Source organism: Neovison vison, chromosome 6 (assembly GCF_020171115.1).
Source record: "Neovison vison isolate M4711 chromosome 6, ASM_NN_V1, whole genome shotgun sequence".
NCBI classification, from domain to species: domain Eukaryota; kingdom Metazoa; phylum Chordata; class Mammalia; order Carnivora; family Mustelidae; genus Neogale; species Neogale vison.
The window spans coordinates 28592105-28618622 of record NC_058096.1 but is presented as its reverse complement, the minus strand read 5'-3'; the positions used below and the strand labels follow the sequence as shown (position 1 = coordinate 28618622).

General features: G+C 38.2%; 1 protein-coding gene across 1 annotated transcript in view; it reads right to left on the bottom strand.

Annotated features, from left to right (window-relative positions):
* Nucleotides 1-26518, bottom strand: part of SAMSN1 (SAM domain, SH3 domain and nuclear localization signals 1) — a 143978-nt gene that overhangs the window by 64215 nt on the left and 53245 nt on the right. The window contains exon 6 of the mRNA XM_044251109.1: nucleotides 23096-23448. Coding sequence (XP_044107044.1) covers nucleotides 23096-23448 — 353 coding nt within the window. The remainder of the gene's footprint in view (nucleotides 1-23095; nucleotides 23449-26518) is intronic.

Here is a 26518-nt window from a genome sequence, read left to right as displayed (position 1 = left end):
ACAGCAAGTGTGTATGGTAAACAAAGAGAAAAGCAGGTGATGGGGCTGCCAGATGATTCAAAGCCAGACTATGAATGGTTTGGAGGGCCTGTGTTATGGGTTGAATTGTGTCTTCCCCCGAAAATTCTATGTTGTAATCCTAACCTCCAGTACTTTGAAATGTGACCTTATTTGGAAATAGGGTTGCTGCAGTTGAAAACTGGAGTAGGATGAGCTCTTAATCCTATATGACCAGTGTCCCTAAGAGAAGAGTGAACTTGGACACACCCATGCATAGAGGGAAGGCTAAGGAGAAACACACAGAGGCTGGTCACATGAAGATGGAAGCAGAATTTGGAGCTATTCTACCACAAGCCAGGAACTTGCTTGGGGCTACAAAAAGCTGGAAGAGTCAAGGAAGAATCCTTTTCTAAATGCTTTGGGGGACAGTATGGTCCTGCCAAGACTATGACTTGGGGCTACTAACCTCCAGGACAGTGAGACAGCCACCCAAGTTTGTGCTACTTTATGATGGCCACCCAAGAGAACGAACACATTATACTAAAGAGTATGGATTTGAATATAATGGGAGTATACATCTATATGGGATGGAAATTACTGAAGAACCATTGCTGAAACATGAGAGTGACACAACCAGATGTGTGTTGTTAGACAGAAGGTTCTGGCTGAAATGTGGACCTTAGATGGAGATGTGGAATGGAGAGAATTTCTAAAATTCCCAAAGCTCCTTGATCACTATACTTAGTTAGGATCCCCTCATCTCTGAAATATACAAAAAGGATGGAGAAAGAATCACTCTTTTCCTTCTCTTTGTTTGGCTCAAAATATTACAGTAGAGCTCTCCTGTCTGTATAATGTTACTTGGATAAAGGGGCACACTTTGGCATTCAATCCTCCCAGACTCCCTTATTTAGTGATGGGAAGGTCATGATGAAAAATGACAGTACTAATACTATGATACAGACACTTTAAGTGATTTTGATATTGATATTTTGATATTGATAAAAAAATATAATTCAGTTGAAGATCTCATGGCCATGAAATGAATAAAATTAATTTTCCAGTAGCAAGCCATCTGAGTTCCCAGAATGCTTTTCCTTGATCTTTATCTTAATTGGAGAAACTAATTTATATCCACATTTTGAAATGTCTATTCCGAGGCAAGTAAAAAAACTTGTTAAGAAACATACTGTCACTAAGATCAATACTAGGGAAGCTGGAGTACAGCTGTTATTTCTGTTAGGTGTATTTCCTAGAAATATCATGAATTGTGATGATAATTGGCAGCTCTGATGCAAGCAAATGACTTTTTAATTGGAGTAGGTGGCATCCAAGCCTCTGACACTTGCAAGGCTATATATCCTCTAGCTATTCCTAATCTTAAATGGTTTAAATAGATCCTGTTACAAATACAGAAGACGAGTATGTTTTCAGTATTTCAAGCAACATAAATGCACACACATACACACTTTACAAGTGATATATCTTTACTAAAGTGATAGAATTCACTAGAGAGCAAGAAGGCTCTGTTAAGGCATTCTGATTCACATTCTGCCATTTCATCATAACCTCCTGAGACACAGCGTGTTGTACTTGCATATATGAGTAAATAATTTAGTGAATATAAAACATGTCTCGATAACTTCCACTTACTGAATATCATAACTGATGTTATAGAAATATTAATTTCTGGACAACTGAGCTGGTTAGTTGGTAGAGCATGTGACTCTTGATCTTGGGGTTTTTGGGTTTTAGCCCCATACTGGACATGGAGATTACTTAAAGAATATATATTAATTTTATAACATAACCTGACATGTAAATTAGATGTCTTAGATTGTATGATATTGAAGGAGTCAATAACATGACTTCCCCTGGTTTTAAACAGGAGGTATACAGTATAATAACAAGTTTAAAAATCATGAGATTGTTAAGACTCTTCCCAAACAAACATGGAAAAACTTGTGTACAAGGTTGTATGTTTTGAACATTGATATGTAGAATTCTAATACCCCTTTGGGAAAGTTAAGGCTCAGAGAGATGGTGAGGCTTGACTGAGGGAAGCAGAGATAACTAAGGGCAACACTGACCTACAGCCTGACTATACTGAGTCCCTTCATTGTGGTACAGAGGCGGCGCCATGCTGTTGTCCTGTGACCATCTCCCACAGTGATAAGCTCTGGGTACACAAACAACAGGGTTTGTGTAAAATCAGGTTTGTGTAAAGATCTGTACTTAATGATTCCTACAAAATGGCTTTTTAAAAAGGTTGGAAGCCTTCATCAGTATCATTAAACCAAAAATACCCTGTATCTACATTGGGTGATTGAGTTAGTTATGCTTACCCACTGGTATCCACTCATTTTTTCCACTCCTTTCTCCAAACACAATTTTTTAGTACTTATTATATACCTAGCACGGGAGAATATCTCCATTTAAAACAATGTTTAATTTGCATATACTATCTGGACTTCAGAAAGAAAGAGATGGTTAGTTCTGAACCTATGCAATTGATTTCAGATCAGATCATCTAAGAGAGGAACTTAGATGCCTCTAAAATACTGACTTGAAAGAAGAGTTAGATGGATATATGGACAGAGAAATAGTGTTTATAGTTAAAAAGCCACCATGCCCCATACTTATATATTCAGTGTAGTTTGTTATTTAAGTACAGAATAGGCAAGAAGAGCAATTGCTTGAAAGAGGAAAATGAGCAAACATACGGATGTGTCTCAGTATCTCATTTAATGGGTATCTCATTTAATCTTTTGAACAACTGTATAAAGTATTATCATCTCCTCATTTATAAGTAAGAAATTGGAGAACAAAGGAGTGAATTCACCTAAAGTCAAAAAGCTAATGAGGACTGAACCCAGGCCAGTCTGACTCCACTGTACCGCAAGCCAAATCCTTTATACAGAATAAGGTTCAAAGCAAATTAAGGGAGAAAATTGCAAGCCCAAAGCAGCACCACTCACTTCTTTAGCAATCAGCTGTGCACATAAACTTTGGTTTTATAACTAGAGGATGGGACCCCTCATCACCTTTGTCCTCTGCCCCTTCTTCTGGTCTCTTTCCTTTCCCCACTTCCTATGTTGTAATTCTTTTCCTAAGCCTTGGTACACTATTGCTTCCTCCTAAGACCATCATGGAGTATTTTTCAGGAGCAGTTAGGGAAGGAAATTGAAGGCGGAGGAGGGTGAATTTGAAACCAAGCCAAGAGAGGAAGTTGTAGCAAGCACCAACTTACCAGATAGTATGCGAGCTTGGAAGGGATGGAAATACAACTGGAGAAGTCACTGAAACTGAGCAGAGGTAAAGGGGAGAAAAACAGAAGGGATGCACAATGAAACATGTAAAGCTAAGAAGAGAAACACATTTTGCTTTGTGTGTATCATATAGAAGTCTTCAAGATGTATGGAAAATATCCATACATCCAATAGGGGATCAGTAGTTTGATCCTCTATTGATAATGTTAACATGTACACCAGCAGCCATACTGAGAAGTTTAGAGACAGTATTAAAGTTCAAAAGGCAGTCAAAGAGCTCAACAAAATGCTTCATTTACACCTGAATCTGTAATTGCCACACTGGTGCTGAGATGCAGCTTTCCAAAATCCATGTTTCCTTCTAACATTCGTTCTTGGGGTTTTGGGTCATGACCTCTATGCCAGCCAGAGAGCTGAGCACCTTCATACAAAATCTCTCTTATCATCTTAGCAATAAGTCTGGGATAAGGGCTCTATTTTCCCCATCATGCAGAAGAAGCAACTGGGTATCAGGCAGTAATGTGAATGTGGATGCCGTGGATCCCAAATTTAAGCTCAGGGTCCCTTCTGTTATAGTCTAATGTGTTCCCCTTATAATGCTGCAAAACTTCTAAGTACAGGCTAGCCACACTAAAAATGCAAAAGCATTCTATGGATAGTAGGGGTTTAATAAATATTGGTGAAGGGCTGATAAGTTTAATTTCCAAAGGCAAGCCATTGTACTATGTCTCCTTGTCAGTGAGGTGGGGAATGGGGCATGTGTCTAGACAATGGAAAGAATAGCGACATACCATAATTTACTTACTTCCAGTTTCATATATGCACACTGACTTTTTAATTAGTCCTGTTTTTGTTACTGATAAAGCTGTAACCTCACCTTTCTAACAATTTTCTCAGATACAAAGGCCACACTGTTGCTTTGGTTGACAACTCATTGGCAGTAACCACATTTGTACTGCGGTTCCTTTGGTTGAATTTGAATTCAATTGTATTTTAGTCAAGGGAGACTTTTCTCCACTTTCATCAGAACTGAATTAATGCACAATAAATACAGCCATCAAATTTACTAATTGTGGTGAATAAAGATATCCAAGTGTTGCAGACTGTCAGGAAAAGCACATTACAGAAGCTAAGTACTCAATTTCAAAAAGCCTTTTAACATAAATATTTCAAAATCATCAGTTTTGTTACCATTTAACACCAGTGAGTTTCATTTCCCACAACCTATTCTGACATTTAAAGGAACATTAAAAAAAAAAAAACAAAAAACCATTGCATCATATATGACTACCGCCGTATAACGCCACTTACAATTTACTGGTTTAAAATAAAGATAAAGACAGATGGGGGTTGGCTATGGTGAATCAAATGAAACCTTTTTCACACATTTCTTTTTGAGTTTTGCTAATGTCATTTGATGCAAAGCAACACACGCTCTGATATACATGCACACACTACCTTGAGATCCCTTCCAATCCCATCACCTTGGCTCAAACATCATAGGATTTCGAGATCATCACCAAATTATACTGGAAATACTAAAGTAAGTGGGTTGCATGTTTCGCAGTCCTGGGACATTTTCTTTAACCCTCTGACAGGGGATGACTTTTTCTCCTCAGTGACTGGATAGAGTGTTGTGTTCAGGGCATTAGGTCATACAGAAGTGTTGGGAGAGAGTTCCATGAGTACTAGAACCATAGGGAAGTAACCCACTATAACATCCATACTAAGGAGGAGTTGGCAGAAAAGACGGTTGGAAAATGGCAACATAGGAAAGAAAGAGTTACCCATAATTTTAAGAAAGTTGCAAAAATGAATTGGGCAAATGGTTTTTAATTCATCTTGGATGTTAAGCTTGAAAGAACAGAACTATAATCTAATTAAGAAAATCAGATTCCATTTACACAGTTACTAAGGAAAAATGTATCATAATCAAAGAGTTATTTATATTCAAAAGCATTTTACAAAATCTGGAAGATACAGGGTAAGTGGCCTTGTGGTTTGTTATCCTTTATCTGGGGATTTTTCTGTTCTATGATTTATCAAAAGCCCCAACACTCTCTGATGGGAGTTTTCACCAAGTCACTTTGGAAAGCACTGAACTACTACTGGGGATTTATCAGGTGCACCCATTAGAGGCTCTGTACACTTTTAAGCAGGATGATTACATGGGCTTTGAGTACTGAGAGTTCCCAAGGGCTGCCCAGTGCATTCCTTTGCTGTGTTCTGAGCATGAGGTCCCTAAAGTGATGTAACTATCTTATAGGAAGGGGATTCCGAAGGCTTTGAACTCCTAGCCCTGGAACAGAGCTTGGGCAAATTCCTCAATCCTCAGAGCCCTACTGTCTCTTTTGGAAAATTGAATTATCTACTTTACAGGGTAGTCTTCTTACTAAATTAAATTAAGTTAAATATCTATCTTATCTAACTGTCATCGCTCAAAAAGACTCTTGGTTAGGTGAAGATTAAATTGGAAAATCAGGGAACCATGAATTGTTTTCTTCTACTCAGAGGTGATTCTCAAAGTTTGGTGAGCATAAAACTATCACCTGTGGAGCTTATCAAAGAATGCCCATCCTAGAAAATCCAATTCAGTAAATCTGGCATAGGTAGACCTTAGTAACAAATGCCTTAGGTGATTCTGATGCCCTTGGTTCACGGAACCACACATCGAGAAATACAGTTTTAGGACATAAGCAAAATTGTGAAACACATTTTACTTGAAATCATCACATGTGCTGTGCTTCCTTCTTCCAGTATCATTTTTCTCCTTTAAACTTTCAGTTTTCCAAGGCCTCTGATTCTCATCTAGAATGAGCTCCCTAAGTCCCTCTCATAAATGAAACTATATCAGCCTTTCAGATCCAAATGGCATTGAATTCTAGTAAGTGAGCAATAACAAGACACCCAAGCTAAAACACTATACATTACCCAGTTATATAAAACTGGGTAATAGGTTTTTACCATCTTATCTTCTAAAATATAAGGTTCTAAGTTCAGGAATATTTTCATGGGAATTAAGTCCCATCCCCAAGACGATGACTTAATATAATCTTCAACAGTTATTTATTCCTTCACAAAGTTGATTCATAAATATTTGTCCCTGAAAGAGATCTTAGTGGTTACCTAGTCTTATCCATTTACTTTTTACAGCTAAGGAAATTATAGCCTACACCATCTGGCTTGTCTTCTAAACCGGAATCTTCAAAAATGAAGACATTTCCCACCCAAGGGAAGCCTAATTGAGAACTAATTCCACACTTAGAAAAGTTTTCCCACTGAGCCAAGCTTTGCTAGCCAGCATCAAAAAGGAATCAGTGTCTTAAATCATAGTAACAATTTCTTCACGTAAGTAGGACACAGGGCATTTGGGTTAACTTCCTTCAGAGTATCTAATTCATGGGATGAGAAAGCAAGATCCTTGATTCATTTCGCAAAGAAATACACTATTCCAACAAAACAAAATTACCTAGAACTTTTTTTACTTCAAGTATTGAAATTCCAGCATTAAAAAGATTAAAAATCACTTTCTCTAAAAATAGATCATCTGTCACATTCCATAGAACAATCTGAATGCCTTTGGAGTCCTTGATGTTTGGGGTATTTTCCCCATTTTCCTTCCACACACATGGAACATTTAGAGCTGATGGTATTTTTAATCATAATCCTCATCTGCTTTTTTTTTTTTTTAATAGATTATCTTTACCTTTTCCAGAATGGGGTCTGTTACCCCAGGGCCACACAGCTAGCAAATCTCTCTGGAACTCATGCCTCTAATTCTCTTCCTCAATCCTATAAAGCTTTGAAAGATATTGATTCTGCAAATGTAAAAAATTAACTTATCAAAAATAGCACACATAAAATGGGAACTGGCCAAAGAAACCCTAAGAATATTGTTTTAACTGGAAGTTGTACCATTAAGTGCTACAACTTACTGTATTCCTGTTACAGCTCTTTGCAATATATTTATCATTGTGTGGGAACAGTTTAATCTACTCCACACAGAGAGCAGTAGGAGCTCTCAGTGGCCTCAAAGTATGATGGCCCTTGCCACAAACAACTAATCTAAATTTCTTGCAGGTGGCAGGTCTAACTTTTTTTTTTTTTCTAAAAGGAAATAACCCTTCTCTAAAAGTCAAATTTGTTTTTAAAGCTGCGGTGTCTTTAACCACTTCTTTTTCTAGTTTTTCAGTTGACACCTTGTCATGACTTACGGTGGGTTGCATCAATCACTCTGGGTTCTTGCAGAAAATATTTTGTGGGGGTCACTATCACATGCAAGAAGCTAAGTGCCCTTTGTGGGTGACTGCACAGGTACCTCTGATTTCTTGCCAAATCATTCAGAATGCCGCAAATCCATTAAATCTCTCCACAGGGAGGAAAAAATTCCCGCATCCTAGAGAGACAATTTATGAGTTCCTTTCAATCACCACAAATGAAAGCCACCCTTAATATTCATTAGAGATTTTATGGTGGCAATATGCATTATCTATTCATATGCCCCCCCCCCGAAAGGCCAATTTCCCTTGAAACCTTGCATGGCTCCAAGCCACTCTTTGTAGAAACAATGGCCTATGTCCAAGTGGAATGAGGGGAAGCAGATGGATGACATGTCCTTATCCATTGGTAATGATTCCATTAAGTCACCGTGGTGGCTCTGAGCTTCTGAGTTTTAAAAATTAAAGGACAGATTTGGAATGTACAGTCATGTCACTCTGTCGCATTTCTGCTGTCGTCTGTGGCAAACTTTTCAGTTTGCATCACAAAAGGTGACTTTCAAAAGGGACATTTCTTTCGTTTGGAGAACGGTATACATTGGGTACATACGTCTATGAGCCCGAGAGCGTTTCATTGATGTCTTCTTTCCACCGTCACAGTTCACATCACCATCATCTTGCCCCTATTTCCACCCCAGTCTAGTCCCATCACTATGGAGAAGGATCTTTTCAAAATACAAGCTTCAGCACACATCTCCCACCTTCAACAAAGAAGGACCAACAAACAATAAAAACAAGCCTTTGGCTTAAAACACTTCTTGTAGTGTTTCCCGCTGCTTTTTTGGGGCACAGGAGACAAAACTTGGGGTAAGCAATTAAGCCATAGTAGCTTGACTCCTTCCTCAGACTTACCTTGTGCCACGTCTCCATGCTCTCCCCCAGCTCTCCTCACCCATGCCACAACCTCGCTTGTTAATTAACTCCCACTGTTTTCATCAGATTTCGGTCCAACCATCACTACCCCTGTAAGTTTTTCCCGACTCCTTGACGAGAGCAAATCTGTTTATCATAGGCCTTCACTGATCCATGGAGCTCTCAAAGCCCTTGTCCAAGTTTTCACTTCATGTTTGTCTGATTATTTCTACGGTTTGTCTCTCACTGGACTCATGAGGTTCATAGTACCTGCTTCTACCCAACATTTTATCCTCCTTAACGTAAATATTCCAAATGTTCAGAGAATGAATAAGTTCTTGAACTTAATCCATTTTGTGCCCTGGCTAAAAATCCCTTTCTATGAATGAGATGTAGGCTTCAGTTCCAGTTGGGCTTAAGGTAGGCTGAAATAAGGCTGTATTTCTAACCCAACCATTTATCAGCACAGTTGTATTTAATAGCTAGGAACCAAGATGCAGAAGGATCTTACACTGAACATTCATATGGGTTTTTTGAGTGAATTCAACCAGCTGCTTTACAACTTCCTAGGAAGGAGAGGGAGCATGAATTTCTTTTCCTTCACTTTTCATTCTCATCTTAAAAAGCTGAATTATGCCTGAGAGTGATATTCTGACTCTGAAATAAAATATCATGAAATGCATTTGTGATGTGGCTATGATAAATATATGATAGGGGCCTTTAAAACTAAAATAATTTTATGTAAGTAACATGCTGCTAATAATGGTGATAATTTGGGAAATCAGAAAAGGGCAATGGTAAGCACAGCACATACATCACCAAGCCCACCTTCTTTTTCTTTTTTTTAAAGTTTTATTTATTTATTAGAGAGAGAATGGATAGGGGAGGGCAGAGGGACAAGCAGACCCCCTGCTAATTGAGGAGCCCAAGGACCCTGAGATCATGATCTGAGCTGAAGTCAGATGCATAACTGACTGAGCCATCCAGGCACTCCCACCCCTTCTTTTTGTCTGCATGGTGGAGGTCACTAGGGCAGCCCCAGGAAGCTAAAAGTAGAGTTTTATCCTACCCATACTGGATACATTTGAACTAGGCACTTCTGGCTTTCTTATCTCCAGGGAGAAAATTGGGCAAATGGTGTAAAAAAAATCTTAAAAATCAGTGAAAGCTAGTAATGTACATTTAATACATTATCTCATATGCTATCACAGAGAATGATTTACTGTAGCACTCTAAGGCCAAATATGTGTCTTAGCCATCTTTGTGACCCCACAGCCCAGGCAATACTTGATACCATGGACATTATACTGTATTCACTGAGCAAAGGATAAATAGTTATAAACACATAATTGTACATTATAAATAGTAATATTTGTCACTAAAAGTAGTAGCTCTTCTTTATTAAGTCCCAACTGGGAATCCAGTACAAAGAAACACTTTACATCCAATTCTCACAAGAACTCCCCAAAGAAATCTTCATTCTGTTTATTTAATAGATAAGAGACTGAAACTCAGAGAAATCAAGGGGCTTAGTCACATGGTAAGCAGTAAGGCTACAAGTCAAGACCAGGCTTATTTGGCTCCAGCACACATAGAATTCTTTCCCTGTAATGTTTCTTTCTTTTGTTTTTTTTTCTGCTGAAAACAAACAAACAAACTTAAAGACAACTTACTGATAAGGAAAGTCTGGACTAAGAGTTAGAAGGTTGATGTTCCATATTTGCCATCCCCTGCTGTGGGACCTCAGGTAACTCACTTAACCCTTCTTTTCCCTCAATTACTCCATGTGTAAAATGACAGTAATGCTTTGCCTAATTCACAGAGCTAGTATAAAGTAAAATATGAGAAAAGTTATATTGTACCTTGAAGGCAGGGACTCTATTTATTAAGCTATTAAGCCCCTACCTTGAATTGACACTTTCACACGGATCATTTCATTTTATATTGCAAGGTAGGAACTAATGTCTTCGTTTTCACAAATGAGAAAAGCATAGGTAAGTGATCAGCCTAGTCTCAAACCTTACAAAGCCTTGATCTTTGCAGGAAAACTTTGGACTCTTACAGATAACAGCCTAAAAATCCAGCTCTGCCACCTGCTCTCACATTGCAGGAATTATTTAACCTCTTTGAGCTTCAGGTTTTTAATCATAAAAATGGGAGCAATAATACCACCTTAATGAATCAAGACAGAAAGTTCACATACATAAAAGCACCTGAAACATGGTCAAGTGCTAAGTCCACAGAAACCATGACCATCATTAAATGGACGTGCCTGCCTCGTCAGAACAAGTTCTCAAAGGCATGAACCACTCAAGGTGGCACCTAGGGCATGTGTGTGTATGTGGTAAGTGGTGGTGACAAAAGAGGATATCTCATTCCAACCCAGCACTCCTTTACGCTGCATAGCCCCTGTTCTTCTTTCTCCCTTTAAAGATTTTATTTATCTATTTGCGAGAGAGAGAGTGAGTGACAGAGAGTGCATAAGTCGCTGGTGGAGGGGGAGAGGGAGAGGCAGAGGGAGAAGCAGACTTCCCACTGAATGGTGAGCCTGATGCAAGGCTCCATCCTAGGATCCAAGGATCATGACCTGAGCTGAGACTGATGCTTAACTGACTGAGCCACCCAGGCACCACAGCCCCTGCCCTTCTGCTCCCCTCTTTACAGTCTTACTTCAACTTCTCCCACCTATTTTACAAAGCAAAATTCAGTCCTCTGAAATGACATTGAAAATGTTCTTCGTGGAAGCCTTCTTAGCTTCTGAGAATGGAAATGTAGACATTTGGGTTCATGAAGAAATTTGCATGGCCAGGAGAACTTGGCTGAGTCTCAAGTGAAGTTTACATTCACATACACAGTTTCTGGTTCAGAACATGAGGGAGAGGGAGAGGAAGTAGCTGGGACAGAGGAAGTATGGTTAGGGAAAAGAAAACAAACCCAAACCTAAAATAGCTTAGGGAAAAAAAAATGATAGAAATAAGGTCACCAGTGGTCATCTGAAGAGTGAAAAAAGAGCTGGTTTGACAAAGCTAAGAGAAAATCTGTATGCACTGACCTTTTTGTACATAGAATTCATCATCCTTAGTGTGTCCGCATAGGCCCAAACATTGAACATAAAAATAAAATAAGATCTTAAAAATAATAGAGAGCTCTCCTTCATTCTAAAGATGAGGAGGCAGAAGCAGAAGACCATGGAGATTAAGCAACCTGACCCACAGTGATTCTAGTAAGTGACAGTTGAATTCCCATGTGATGCTCCTGGCTTCAACCTGTGCTCCTCTGATGTCTAACATGGCCTCCAACATACCACACTATACACTCAAGTACGACATTTGTCTTTAGTTTGCTTAGCAAAAATTCAAATTCTGAGCTTGTTTCTCTGCCACAAAAGAAAATCTACCAACACTTTGGAGTGTTTTCCGAGGCTCATTATATACAGTGTTCTAATATTCAGCTTCTCTACTTCCAAAGGTTGATGTTCCGCTTCAGTGATTTCTTTATTTTTGAACCAAGCAAGAGGTAGGTTCTAATAAGGAAGGAGATTTGGGTGTCCCATGGTCAATGAGCATAACTGGATCCCCATCGGACTGATGTTTTTTGTCCTCTCATTTGAGGATCCAGTGAAACAAATTTCAGCTTTCTTGTGGAAACCAAAATGTAGTTATAACTGATTATCATGGATCCTATTTCATTATCAAAAGAACTATTCTAAATGACAAATATTTCATGATGAAACAGAAAGGTTTTATTGTCAGAAGCGCCAATTCAACTTTCCCCCTAATCTAATGCATTTCAGTAAACAAGCACAGGATAACAAAACAAAACAAAACCAAGAGAAAAGCTGGCTAAAACCCTAGGGCAACTCATGAAGGTGAAAGATTCTTCATTTCTCTAACAGCTTTAGAAGCAAATCACAGATCTGCTATTCTCATTGATAGGCATGCGGTTAGTGTAACTGGGAAAAGTCACCCACGAATCAAATGATCAGACTGGTTTTCATTCTTCATTATTCTGCCTCAAAAGTCTAACTGAATATCTCTAGTTATCCTGGACTTGGAGAATAATACTTCACACTTTCAGAGCAATTACATTTTCTCATTTTATATTTATTCTTATTATTTTAAATTTTATTAGAAATAATATTTAATAATTTTATGTACATTGACAACTTTCTTTCCTTAAACTCAACCTAGAGAATTTCCATTCATTTGATACCTTGTACCTTTACAATCTCCTGTAATTTGTTTCTTCTATAAGCTCTTTTTTTAAAAATTTTTAATATTTTTTCCCATTTATTTTATTTTATTTTATTTATTTTTTCAATTTATTTATTTTCAGAAAAACAGTATTCATTATTTTTTCACCACACCCAGTGCTCCATGCAATCCATGCCCTCTATAATACACACCACCTGGTACCCCAACCTCCCACCCCACCGCCACTTCAAACCCCTCAGATTGTTTTTCAGAGTCCATAGTTGTTCGTGGTTCACCTCCCCTTCCAATTTACCCCAACTCCCTTCTCCTCTCTAACACACCTTGTCCTCCATGCTGTTTGTTATGCTCCACAAATAAGTGACACCATATGATAATTGACTCTCTCTGCTTGACTTATTTCACTCAGCATAATCTCTTCCAGTCCCGTCCATGTTGCTACAAAAGTTGGGTATTCATCCTTTCTGATGGAGGCATAATACTCCATAATGTATATGGACCACATCTTCCTTATCCATTCATCTGTTGAAGGGCATCTTGGTTCTTTCCATAGTTTGGCGACTGTGGCCATTGCTGCTATAAACATTGGGGTACAGATGGCCCTTCTTTTCACAACATCTGTATTTTGGGGTAAATACCCAGTAGTGCAATTGCAGGGTCATAGGGAAGCTCTATTTTTAATTTCTTGAGGAATCTCCACACTGTTCTCCAAAGAGGCTGCACCAACTTGCATTCCCACCAACAGTGTAAGAGGGTTCCCCTTTCTCCACATCCTCTCCAACACATGTTGTTTCCTGTTTTGTTAATTTTGGCCATTCTAACTGGTGTAAGGTGATATCTCAATGTGGTTTTAATTTGAATCTCCCTGAGGGCTAATGATGGTGAGCATTTTTTCATGTGTCTGATAGCCATTTGTATGTCTTCATTGGAGAAGTGTCTGTTCATATCTTCTGCCCATTTTTTGATGTTTTTGCCTGTTTCGTGTGTGTTGAGTTTGAGGAGTTCATTATAGATCCTGGATATCAACCTTTTGTCTGTACTGTCATTTGCAAATATCTTCTCCCATTCCGTGGGTTGCCTCTTTGTTTTTTTGACTGTTTTCTTTGCTGTGCAGAAGCTTTTGATTTTGATGAAGTCCCAAAAGTTTATTTTCGCTTTTGTTTCCTTTGCCTTTGGAGACATACCTTGAAAGAAGTTGCTGTGGCTGATATCGAAGAGATTATTGCCTATGTTCTCCTCTAGGATTCTGATGGATTCCTGTCTCACGTTGAGGTCTTTTATCCATTTTGAGTTTATCTTTGTGTATGGTGTAAGAGAATGGTCGAGTTTCATTCTTCTACATATAGCTGTCCAGTTTTCCCAGCACCATTTATTGAAGAGACTGTCTTTTTTCCACTGTATATTTTTTCCTGTTTTGTCAAAGATTAATTGACCATAGAGTTGAGGGTCCATATCTGGGCTCTCTACTCTGTTCCACTGGTCTATGTGTCTGTTTTTATGCCAGTACCATGCTGTCTTGTTGATCACAGCTTTGGAATAAAGCTTGAAATCAGGTAAGGTGATGCCGCCAGCTTTATTTTTGTTTTTCAACATTTCCTTAGGGATTCGGGGTCTCTTCTGATTCCATACAAATTTTAGGATTATTTGCTCCAGCTCTTTGAAGAATGCCGGTGGAATTTTGATCGGAATGGCATTAAAAGTATAGATTGCTCTAGGCAGTATAGACATTTTAACAATGTTTATTCTTCCAATCCAAGAGCATGGAATGGTCTTCCATCTATTTGTGTCTTCTTCAATTTCTTTCATGAGTGTTCTGTAGTTCCTCGAGTACAGATCCTTTACCTCTTTGGTTAGGTTTATTCCCAGGTATCTTATGGTTCTTGGTGCTATAGTAAATGGAATCGATTCTCTAATTTCCCTTTCTGTATTTTCATTGTTAGCGTATAAGAAAGCCACTGATTTCTGCACATTGACTTTGTATCCTGCCATGTTGCTGAATTGGTAGCGATTCTCATATCAGATAAATTAGACTTCAAACTAAAGACTGTAGTCAGAGCTACAGAAGGACACTACATAATCCTTAAAGGGACTATCCACCAAGATGATCTAACAATTGTAAATATCTATGCTCCCAATATGGGAGCAGCCAATTACTTAAGAAAACTGTTAATCAAGATAAAGAGTCATATTGATATGAATACACTAATCATAGAAGATCTTAACACGCCTCTTTCAGAATTAGACAGATCATCGAAGCAGAAAATCAATAAAGAAACAAGAGCATTGAATGACACATTGGACCAGATGGACCTCATAGATATATACAGAACATTCCGCCCTAAAACAACAGAATACTCATTCTTCTCAAGTGCACATGGAACCTTCTCCAGAATAGACCACATACTGGGTCACAAATCAGGACTCAACCAATACCCAAAGACTTAGATGATTCCCTGCATATTCTCAGATCACAATGCTTTGAAACTGGAGCTCAATCACAAGGAAAGTTCATAAGGAACTCAAACACTGGAAGCTAAAGACCACCTTGCTTAAGAATGCTTGGATCAACAAGGAGATCAAAGAAGAACTGAAACAATTCATGGAAACCAATGACAATGAAGACACTTCGGTCCAAAACCTATGGGATACAGCAAAGGCGGTCCTAAGGGGAAAATACATAGCCATCCAAGCCTCCCTTAAAAACACTGAAAAATCCAGAACACACCAGCTGTCTCTACACCTTAAAGAACTGGAGAATCAACAATAAATCAAACCAACTCCACACATAAGAAGGGAAATCATCAAGATTAGAGCTGAGATCAATGAGGTAGAAACCAGAGATATAGTAGAACGTATCAATGAAACTAGAAGCTGGTTTTTTGAAAGAATCAATAAGATCGATAAACCATTGGCCACACTAATCCAAAAGAAAAGAGAGAAAGCCCAAATTCATAAAATTATGAATGAAAAGGGAGAGATCACAACTAACACCAAGGAAGTAGAAACAATCATCAGAAGTTATTATCAACAGTTATATACCAATAAGCTTAGCAACCTAGATGAAATGGATCCATTCCTGGAAAAATATAAACTACCAAAATTGAACCAGGAAGAAATCGACAACCTGAATAGACCGATATCTAATAACGAGATTGAAGCAGTGATCAAAAACCTTCCAAAAAACAAGAGCCCAGGACCTGACGGATTCCCTGGGGAATTCTACCAAACCTTCAAAGAAGAAATAAGACCTATCTACTGAAGCTGTTTCAAAAAATTGAAGCAGAAGGAAAACTTTCAGACTCTTTCTATGAAGCCAGCATTACCCTGATCCCCAAACCAGGCAAAGACCCTACCAAAAATGGAGTTTAGACCAATATCACTGATGAATATGGATGCTAAGATTCTCAACAAGATCCTAGCCAACAGGATCCAACAGCACATTAAAAAGATTATCCACCATGATCAGGTGGGATTCATCCCTGGGCTACAAGGATGGTTCAACATTCACAAATCAATCAATGTGATACAACAAATTAATATGAGAAGAGAGAAGAACCACATGGTCCTCTCAATTGATGCAGAAAAAGCATTTGACAAAATCCAGCATCTGTTCCTGATTAAAACGCTTCAAAGTATAGGGAGAGAGGGAACATTCCTGAACCTCATCAAATCTATCTATGAAAGACCCACAGCAAATATCATCCTCAATGGGAAAAAGCTTGCAGCCTTCCCGTTGAGATCAGGAACAAGACAAGGATGCCCACTTTCACCACTCTTGTTCAACATAGTATTAGAAGTCCTAGCAACAGCAATCAGACAACAAAGAGAAATAAAATGTATCTAAATTGGTAATGAAGAAGTAAAACTCTCTCTCTTCGCAGATGACATGATTCTTTATATGGAAAACCCAAAAGACTCCATCCCCAAACTACTAGAACTCATACAGCAATTCAGCAACGTGGAAAAATTTTTAATTTTTTAAATTTCTTTTCAGTGTACCAGAATTCATTGCTTATGCACCACACCCAGTGTTCCATGCAATCCGTGCCCTCCTTAATACCCACCACCAGGCTCACCCAACCTCCCGTCCCCCACCCCTCCAATACCCTCAGATTGTTTTTCAGAGTCCACAGTCTCTCACTGTTCATCTCCCCCTCCAATTTCCCCAAACTCACTTCTCTTCTCCATCTCCCCATGTTCTCCGTGGTTTCACTTATTTGTGGAGCATAGGAAATATAAGCTCTCTTTTTAAATGTAAATGTGAAATGTATGTCTTGCAAGACCTTCTCCAGGATCATTTTATGTATGTAAGTATTGCAGTGTGTTTGCTATCCTAGTGAATTTTTATACCAAGGACTGTGATTATTTGTTCCCTTCCTTTTTGACGTGCCTCTTAACCCATAAGCTCTCATTATAAATATGAAAGAGTGGGCTGGCCATCCCCCCACATACACTAAGCTTGTACACTCATACATTAAGTAGCTCAGGAGGCACTTAACATGAATTTGCTCAGGAGTGAATGAGTGAATGAATGAAAGAACGAAGGAATCAATAAGCCGTTGCAACATCTCCTATTTTTCAAACGCTTCTCTTGGGTAAATGTTAATTCTCTTTCCACCAAACATTATCCTGGCTGCAGTTAAAATTCTGTCATGTAAAATATTCATAATTCATTATTCATTCTTGTTCATTGAAGCTTTTAAAATTATTTTTAGAATCTCAATTCTCAAGTTCATCAGTTTCAGTGCGGCGTGTAGTAAGTATAGCTATCTTTTGGTATTTTTGTATCACATTTTTCTATTTTTCCTTTTGATTTTCTCAGTCTCGATTATCATTTACTCTGCCTTCCTTTTCATGGGTTGTCCAGATCTATTCATTGAATCCATGTTCATTTTCCATACTACCATAATTCCAGTGTCAGCAGATAAAAGTTTTAAGCTGTTCTAAAAAATGGGTTTTGCTTTCACTGTTGAACACAAGGGCATGCAACAATGAGAAATTATGCATGGATGGTTCAGAGCCTGCCTCCCTCTGGGTGGATTTGTGAGCAGTCTTCTTAGAATGTCTTATTCCGTGGGACCACAGAGGCTTTTTGGTAGGAGACTGACATCACTAATGTACAAAGAAAATGGTGGAATCCATGAAATTAACATGTCTTTTCTTTCTGAACCATGTGTTTTCTTATTGTCTTTTTACATTTTTTTTCTTCAAAGTGTACATCATGGATTCTTACTTCTCCATCTACACCTTTAAACTTCCATACTATTCATCAAATAGGTAGAGAAGAAAGGAGGGACTAAATGAGGAAACAGTATAAACAGAACTATGGAGATAGAGACAAATCATTGTTTGGTACCACCTTGCTGACAGCAGAGTGTATCCGTGAAAGAGACTTGTGGGGATCTAGTTAAGAGGGCAGATTGGGTGAATGAGTTTGCATTTGACCCTGTCAGTGTTGGGGAGATATTTAAAGGTTTGTGAGGGGAGCAGTAATGTCAGATTTGAGCTTTGGAATCATTAATCAGGTAGATTAGTCAAGTACATTAATCTGGTAGATTAATCTGGTAATGACACGTCATGCTGACTGAAGGAAGCAGACCAGGGTCAGATAGACTGGGAGAGATTGCCAAGGTGGAGAGTAGAGAAGGTAGAAGAGGCACACAAACAGCTTATCCTGCTTTGGTCACTTCTTTCCCACAGATCAGTAGTTTTCTTGGTCAGTGTAAAAACTCTTACACAATTCAGTGATGGGTCTAGAGGTCCCAGGAGCATTTTCCCATGTCAATAATTAGTTTCCCCTACTCTCCATTTGAATTGAAATGCTAACTCTAGGGGCACCTGGGTGGCTCAGTGGGTTAAGCCTCTGCCTCTGGCACAGGTCATGATCACAGGGTCCTGGGATTGAGCCCCGCATCGGGCTCTCTGCTCAACAGGGAGCCGGCTTCCCTCTCTCTCTCTGCCTGCCTCTCTGCCTACTTACATTCTCTGTCTGTCAAATAAACAAATAAAATCTTCAAAAAAAAAAAGGTTAACTGTAAAATATTTGTTCCTTTATTTCTTGGTGAGTTTTAGCCTACATCCTGTTCCTCTCACTAAAACAAATAGTTCCCTGTAGAAATGTTCCATTATCCGTGCTTTCTCTTCTGGCAGAGTTGTGGCAAGTTCACATACTCCTCCAACAAGACCTTAGGACTCCACCCCTCTCATCCTCTTGTGTACTTTAAGATGCTTTAAGTAGAGCTCTGTTTATTTTCTCACCTTGAGATTCTGTATATCACCCTCACTTGTTTTTCTTTGATTTTTATCCAATTCTCATTATTACTTTTCTATTCACATTGTGTTTGAATTATCCTGCACTTGGGTCTCTGTTCTGTTATTTCAGGCCTTTGTCTTTCCTTCTTCCTGAAAGAGCTTTTGTTATTATCACTTCTTAAGTGTATCACACTATTTTTTATAAAATATTTTAGACATACACAGGGAAAAATGTATATTTGCTCCCCCTTTTCATGTCAAGATTACTTCCATATCTTTATATTACAAAAAATAAGTTGTTTGTCCTTCCTATAAATCTGAAAAATTGCCCCAGGTTTTGAAGTATGTTTGCTATTATCATAACATTCTATTAAAGGACGGTCTCGTCTTCTTTGCAACATACCCATTTTATTCTTTCTTGCCCTTCTTCCCAACCAAGTCTCTTTGGACTCACTTTCCTCTTTTGTTAAGATGTTTCAAGTTCTTAGCACGCAGAGCTTCGTCATAAGTACCCTTCAATCACTCTCCTCCTAAACTGATTGTAAACACTCGGCTTCACATATTATTTTTGGTTACCTCCACTATTACCTTTCCTAAATGTATCTGAAATCCCCTCTCCACACTGTTCATCTCAGATATGGAAAAAACCCCTGCATCCCTAAGTAGTTTTTCCTTTCACACTTCTCTCGTGGAGTGTATACTTTCACAAATCGGGCCTTTACCTTTCTCGGTTTCTATCAGTTCAATCATCACTTATCTTTCCCCACACTCCAGAACCCACAGACCTTGCAAACAACTAAACTGCACATTAAATATCTGTGTGCGTCTCATCGTCCTCCTGTTGACTTCTGTGAAAAGCCCTTCGCAAATAATATATATTCCCCTGTCTGATTTCAGTTTGTTTATGGTATCTCCACTGAATAAAATGATGCTTCTTTCCAAGTCCAGCACAAGCCTCTTGATTCCTCCGTTTTTGCATGAATATCATCTACTGTCACCTGAGTCCTGGCACCCTTTTCTTTCACCTTCCCAACAACCCCACATGGTAGATGTTGATAACCTTGATTTACAAATGGGTGTTCTCAGTACACAGAGAGTCACTCAGAAGAGAGGGGATGAGCAGGGTCTGATAATAATGTCCAGAACTGGAATTAGTGAGTTAAAGAAGCTGAGGAGTTTGCCTGAGCTCCCTGGGCTGGTAAGGTCAGAATTGGTTGGTATTAAACCCAGTTCTATCAGAACCAGCTTTGAGACTATGAACCTGAGTGGGATTAACAGTGAGTCAGACTAGGGTGAATAAGAACTTTCTGGAAGACAAGTCAGTTGCAGGCCACCTGAAAGCTCTGCTTTGGTAACAGGATCAAAGGCACTGGAATCTACTATTGCTTAAATTTCTAAAGTCAAGGAGAATCTAGTGTCTTTGTGGATTGGTTTCATTTTCCCTGAAATGTGGGGTTTTGGCTCAGCTCCAGCATATCTGCATATGTTGGTACATTAAGAAAAAAAATCTGGTCACACTTTTACCCTTTAAAATTGCAAAAAATGTCACCTCTGACTACCTGTCATGTATGGTAAGTAACACTCATTTCAGAAGCACAACTTTTCCCTCAACACCATTTGCCTTCAGTACCTTCTGTAGAATGAAAGTTAAAATATAACCCAAATAATAACCCTGCAATTACTACAGAAAAAAAATACCAGCTATGCTAAAATGAAACTGGGTATTTTTCACTTGGTATTACTATAGAATATATGTGTAGAATATAAAAATAATAATTTGCACTCATCCAACTTCTTTCATTCTGTGTCTCAAATCCCTGAGAGTAAGTGGTTTCATTACGTTTACCAAACCAATTTAACTCTAGCATGTTCTTGAACTCTCGCTCCAAATCCAGTGAGGTTTTCCTGTCACAAATGCTGAGCATTATCATCTGAAATTCTGAGTATTCTGCAGATACGTTTGACCTTCTGCAGATAAAACTCATTTACTTAATCATTTAGTTATGTACTAAAATCGACAAAACCACCACCAAAAGAAAAGAAAAACATTACTATGTATATATAATTAAATCTAGACAAACATTCACAGATTCACATACACAATAACTGAGTTTATGGATAATTGGATTGAAATAAAAACAGAAAAATGAGAACAAATATGTAGATCTATGGAAACAAAATCCATTGGTTTCTCAAACGCCATTCATTTAGTCAGCAGGTGCCACTCAAATATTAATCTAAGACCCATCACAGTCTAGGGACTATGGAGGATACAAAGATAAAATACTTATAGCAAATAAACAAACGCTGAAGTCATTCTACCATAAGGTAGAGTATGGTAAATTACGTGAAGATGGGGGCAGTGTATGTATTGTTTTGCTCTGTATTCCCAGTGCTAATATTGCAAACTGGCGTACAATGATGCCAATATGTATTTGATAAATATATAATGAAAGAATAATGCCCTTAAGTTCTCTAGAAGCTCAAAGGAAGGTGCAATTACTTCTATCTGGCATGATCCAGAAAGTATTTCCTAAAGGACAACAAAGTAATCCAAGTCTTAAGGGCTAGGGTCATGGTTAAAAGCAAGAATAACATGCTAGGCAGAGGCCAATACAGATACACAAAGACAGAGATGCAGGAGAGTACAAGACAGTCATTAGGAATAAGCAGATCATTCAGTTCGGCAGCCCAGCCCAGGAAATCCACAAGAAGTTATAGACAGCGCTGAACGGTTAGATTGAGGTCAGACTGCTAAAATCCAGAATTGCTAAATTAAGGGCTCCAGATTTACTCTTGAAAGAAGCTCTAAATATGTGAATTTAGATACTTATACAACAGCTTTGCTGCTTGCCAACTAGTCATTATTCTTGATCCTGACGCTGAAGCTGTCAAGGGGAGTCTTCAGAAGTGGTTCCTAATTATATTACCAGGTGCTCTCTAAGAAAGTCCTCCAAGAAGAAGTCGGCAAAACCCAGTGGCCCCAAAAGAGAAGATGAAGACTAAGGAAGTGGCACAGACGTTCCTAAAAATAACTAATGTTGGACAGTTTTATCAGTTCCAAGTCTGCTACTAGACACCTGTAATATTTAATGTGGTACTTTGAACACAGATTACTTTAGCTCCAGTCTGCAAAGACCTAACTTAATATACAAGTCTTAAAAGGTGAAAAGGACTCCAAGCCTCTTCAGAGAGCTCTAATGCACCATGAAATACAGCCTCTGTCTAGTACGAGATGGATTCTCAGAGCAAAATGGCATAGAGTAGGGATCCTGGAAACACAAACTTGTTCCATGCAGTCACTACAAGCACAAATGACCATGAACTGTAGAGAAATAAAGGTACAAAATACATGTCTTAAGTAACGTATAATCAAGGTGAAAAAAAAAGTACTCTTAAGTCCTAGGATATTCGTGTTACCTAGTTTTGGTTTCTCAACTACTTCATGAATTTAATATTACTATTTCAATTTTACAGTTGACAAAATTAGGATAAAAGTTTTTAATTAATTTGCCCAAGCCAAACAAGTAGCAGAGCTTGAATCCAAACCCAATTTTTTGTAACTCTGGAGTCTATACTCTTTCTCTTGAGTCATATGGCTTTAGGGCCTAGTTTAGTATATGGGAAACACTATATTAGCAAAAAGCAGGATCCTTAGCATATGACTGTCTAGGTTCTAGATCTTGGCTCCACTTTTTGTTAGCTCTGTGACATTGTACCTGTTGCTAACTTTTTTGTGCCTCATTTTTCTCAACTGTAAAATGGGGGAATCAGTATTAGAATAACTTTCCCTACCTTACAGGGTTGTTTTGAGATTGAAATAAAATGATAAAGTGCTTTGAGGAATGGCAGGCCCATAGAAAATGCTCATTTAAGTTAGCTATTGTTGGTCAGTGAGACTTCGTGACCACAGCAATGATGTACAGAATTCAATCCACATCTTGATCTGAATGAACAGCCTTCAACTAAAAAAAAAAAAAAAAAAAATTCTCTAAAAAAATATCGTGCAGTAGATTATTTGAACACAAGATACACACACACACACAGAGATACACACGTAACAGGATAGCAAAAGTCACGAGAGCTGCATTGCTTTTTGGAAAGACAACTCTAGTTCTAGAAACTTTCCTGACGCTGATAAATTTGACTGATTAGCATTTTCGTTATCTGTTTCTTTCCTGCTGGTAAAAACATGCAGATGAGGCGATACATTTCTTTTCGTTTACAAACTTACCCAAGAGTGTGGGAGATCCATATCTGTGTAAGAAGACTTCAGTTGTGGGTGGTAAGGGCAGCGGAAACAGTTGTTCCAGGGTCCAATTTGGGCAATTGGGAAATCAACACATGTCCAGAGAGGGTTTTCTGGAAAAGGCTTCCAGCTGTTCCACATCTGAACTTCACCTTCGTTGGGGGATAACATTTCTGCTGAATTGCATCCAGTTGAAGCGCTGGATCTAGCCCGTGATGCAGAAATAGAATCCCATCCAATCTCCATTTCTTCCTTTCCTCTTGTGCTAGCGTTACTAATTTTCTTTTCTTGGGATCTGGCTAATTTCATACAGGAAATCAATGTTTCATCTTCATCTTCTGAATGACAAAGAAAAATAAGAAGTAAGTCAAATGATTTTGCACAGGTAGAAATTATGACTATTATATTTCCTTTTATATAGTAGAAACGAACACCACAGGATAAAACAGGAAATCATTTAATTTCACAAAATAATTTACAATTGCAACTTTTTTAAAATAAATTTTTTAAAGATTTTATTTATTTATTTGACACAGAGAGAGATCACAGGTTGGCAGAGAAGCAGGCAGAGAGAGAGGGGGAAGAAGGCTCCTCGCTGAGTAGAGATCCTGATGTGGGGCTTGATCCCATGACCCTGAGATCATGACCTGAGCTGAAGGCAGAGGCTTAACCCACTGAGCCACCCAGGCACCCCTACAATTGCAATTCTTTAAAGAGTAATCTTTTGTATAGTAAATGATTTTTTTTGTAAAGACAGGTTTACCTCAAGGATTTTGAAGCTGTATATAATGATTAAATTCAGTTTGACTACAATGACCGAAAGTCACATACAAATAGTATACTGAAAGATATTTAAGAAAACTACAAATTTAAAAAATCCCTATATATATTAACATAATTTGGTGTGCTTATATTCTTACATATTTTTTATTTTTTTGAGGTAATGTGTATAGAGAGCATCATAAGGAAGTAAATGAAATATTCTCCTTTCATGAGAAAATGAAATCTCAGTGTACATGGGCTGAAATCCTATTGGCATTCTAATTTTTTTCTAATATCAATCTATAAAGAGATTTATGCATACAGTGTTTGTCACAGCCTGGTTAAGGAGGGCACACATTGCATGGAGCACTGAGTGTCATACGTAAATAATGAATCATGGAACACTACATCAAAAACTAATGATAGGGCGCCTGGGTGGCTCAGTGGATTAAGCCTCTACCTTCGGCTCATGTCATGATCCCAGGGTCCTGGGATTGAGCCCAGCATTGGGCTCTCTGCTCAGCAGGGAGCCTGCTTCCCCCCCGCCCCCCGCCTGCCTCTCTGCCTACTTGTGATTTCTCTGTCAAATAAATAAATAAATAAATAAGTCTTTAAAAAACCAACCAAACAAAAACAAACTAATGATGTTTTGTATGATGACTAACATAACACAATTAAAAAAAAAATAAATGAACATCTGAGTTGTATGACATGCCATTTTGCCACACTCAAGTCAAAATTGAAAGATACCATTTCCTTTGGCCAAAGAATGGGGACAGTGGACGGTGCTGACCCTTACTATCTCTTTCTCCCACTCTGTCCCAGAGTCTGGTCTTGAAGGGAAGGAGATACGAGGTATATAGAGGAAAATTCAGAAGTAGGGTAAGGATATATCTGTTTCACAAATAAATTGGTAATTTAAAGCCCCTCAACTTTTAATGATTATTTTACGGCCTTATCAAAATGGCCTTCATTTCCTATACACTACCACAGTTCTTTCTCGAAGAACGTTTAGCAGCATTCTGACTGCTTACTTACGGAGATTTACAAAGGCAGGTTTCATCTCCTTCAGACTGGGGGCCCTGGCTTTCTTGGCCCAGACTAGTTTCTGTAGTCTCTTTAACGTCCCCGTTGATTCCATTAGGTCACCGCCTGATTTTACGGCCTAGCACAAACACAGCTCAAGGTAAAGACAAATTCTTCTTCACAAAAGATTAAATACATAATGTGTCGAGATCATAAATGTGGGAAAATTGATAATGTGACCTTAAAACCTGTAGCCTGGGACAATTTTAAGCAATAATTTGAAAGCAGACCATTTTTTGGTCTCAAACTTGTAAAATATATTACAACTGACCAGTCATACTAAAGCAGGGTGTTGCTTTACGTTTTTTTTTTTTTTTTTTAACTTCAACATGCTGCAAAATGGATTGAATCTGGAGCCATCTAAAAATGAGTCGCCCATGCTCAATGTGAAATAGTGGAAAGGAACAAGGTCTTTGCAGGGTAACAAAGAAGGAACGAGAGGTTTAAAGTTGCTTCTTGACAGTGTGGGGACAGACTGATGGAGGCAAAAAAGCAAAAGTCAGAGATTTTCATTTTTCCTTGTGGAAATTTCTGATAAAACAGCATTTTATTTCAAGTACGAAATGTTTTCAAATAAAATCCTTTTCTTTATTTAGCCTTTTGCATTTTAGAAGATAGACACTGAGAAAAAACAAAACAAAACAAAACAAAAAAACCAGCCAGGGCATTCTATATTATGTTTTAGTACCTAAGTGTCACTGGTTTATTATAGCAAAAAGAATGGATAGAACAATTAATACTGCTTAATGACTCAGATTTCTCTGAAAGATACAGAAACACTTCCCACTAGCTTAAGTTGGCAAATTTGTACTCACACTGCTTTTACTTACTCTATTTAGGATAGCTTACTCTTAACAATTTCAAAATATTGTGGAAATTAATACTTTATGTGTTAAATTGAATACTAATTGGTAAAATAGTTGTATCCTGTGCTGTTAACTAGATATGAGGTAATACATAGAGGAATACTTTTCACCCAGAAATCTCTGGATGCCGACCTATTTCTTCTTATGGTTTTGCCTCATTTTTTCATTGAAGAGCTGAGAAATGACATCTGAATAAATACCGTAATTTTCAAAAGGTGAATGACCTGCTTCCTCATTACTGTTTGAATGAGATACACTGATAATAGTGCTCTCCAATCCTTTGAGAGAAACGAAGCCCAAAGAAATGTTTGCAAGAGGGGATCTCGGGCACACAAACATTTCCAATCATTATTTTCAGCACTTATTCTTGGTCTTGAAGAATGACTTTGAGCAACCAGTATAAACTTGATGTTCTGTCTCTGCATAAAAGCACCTAAATAGGAAATGTGACGTTTTGTCAGAACAAGCCAGACCTGTTTGCATTAAATAAATGGGAAAATATTGAAGTCATTTTAATCTTCCAGGGAGGCTTGTGATGAGATTTTCTTAGATATGCAAAAATCTTCCCTCTCTTTCCAAAGGTCATACTCAGCTCCACACAATTTCTATGGCTATTTATTTTTGTATTATTTTCTTCTGTATTCCTTTTCAGTATTTTCTGACTTACTTGGTTTCCCAGGCGCTGTAACTCAAG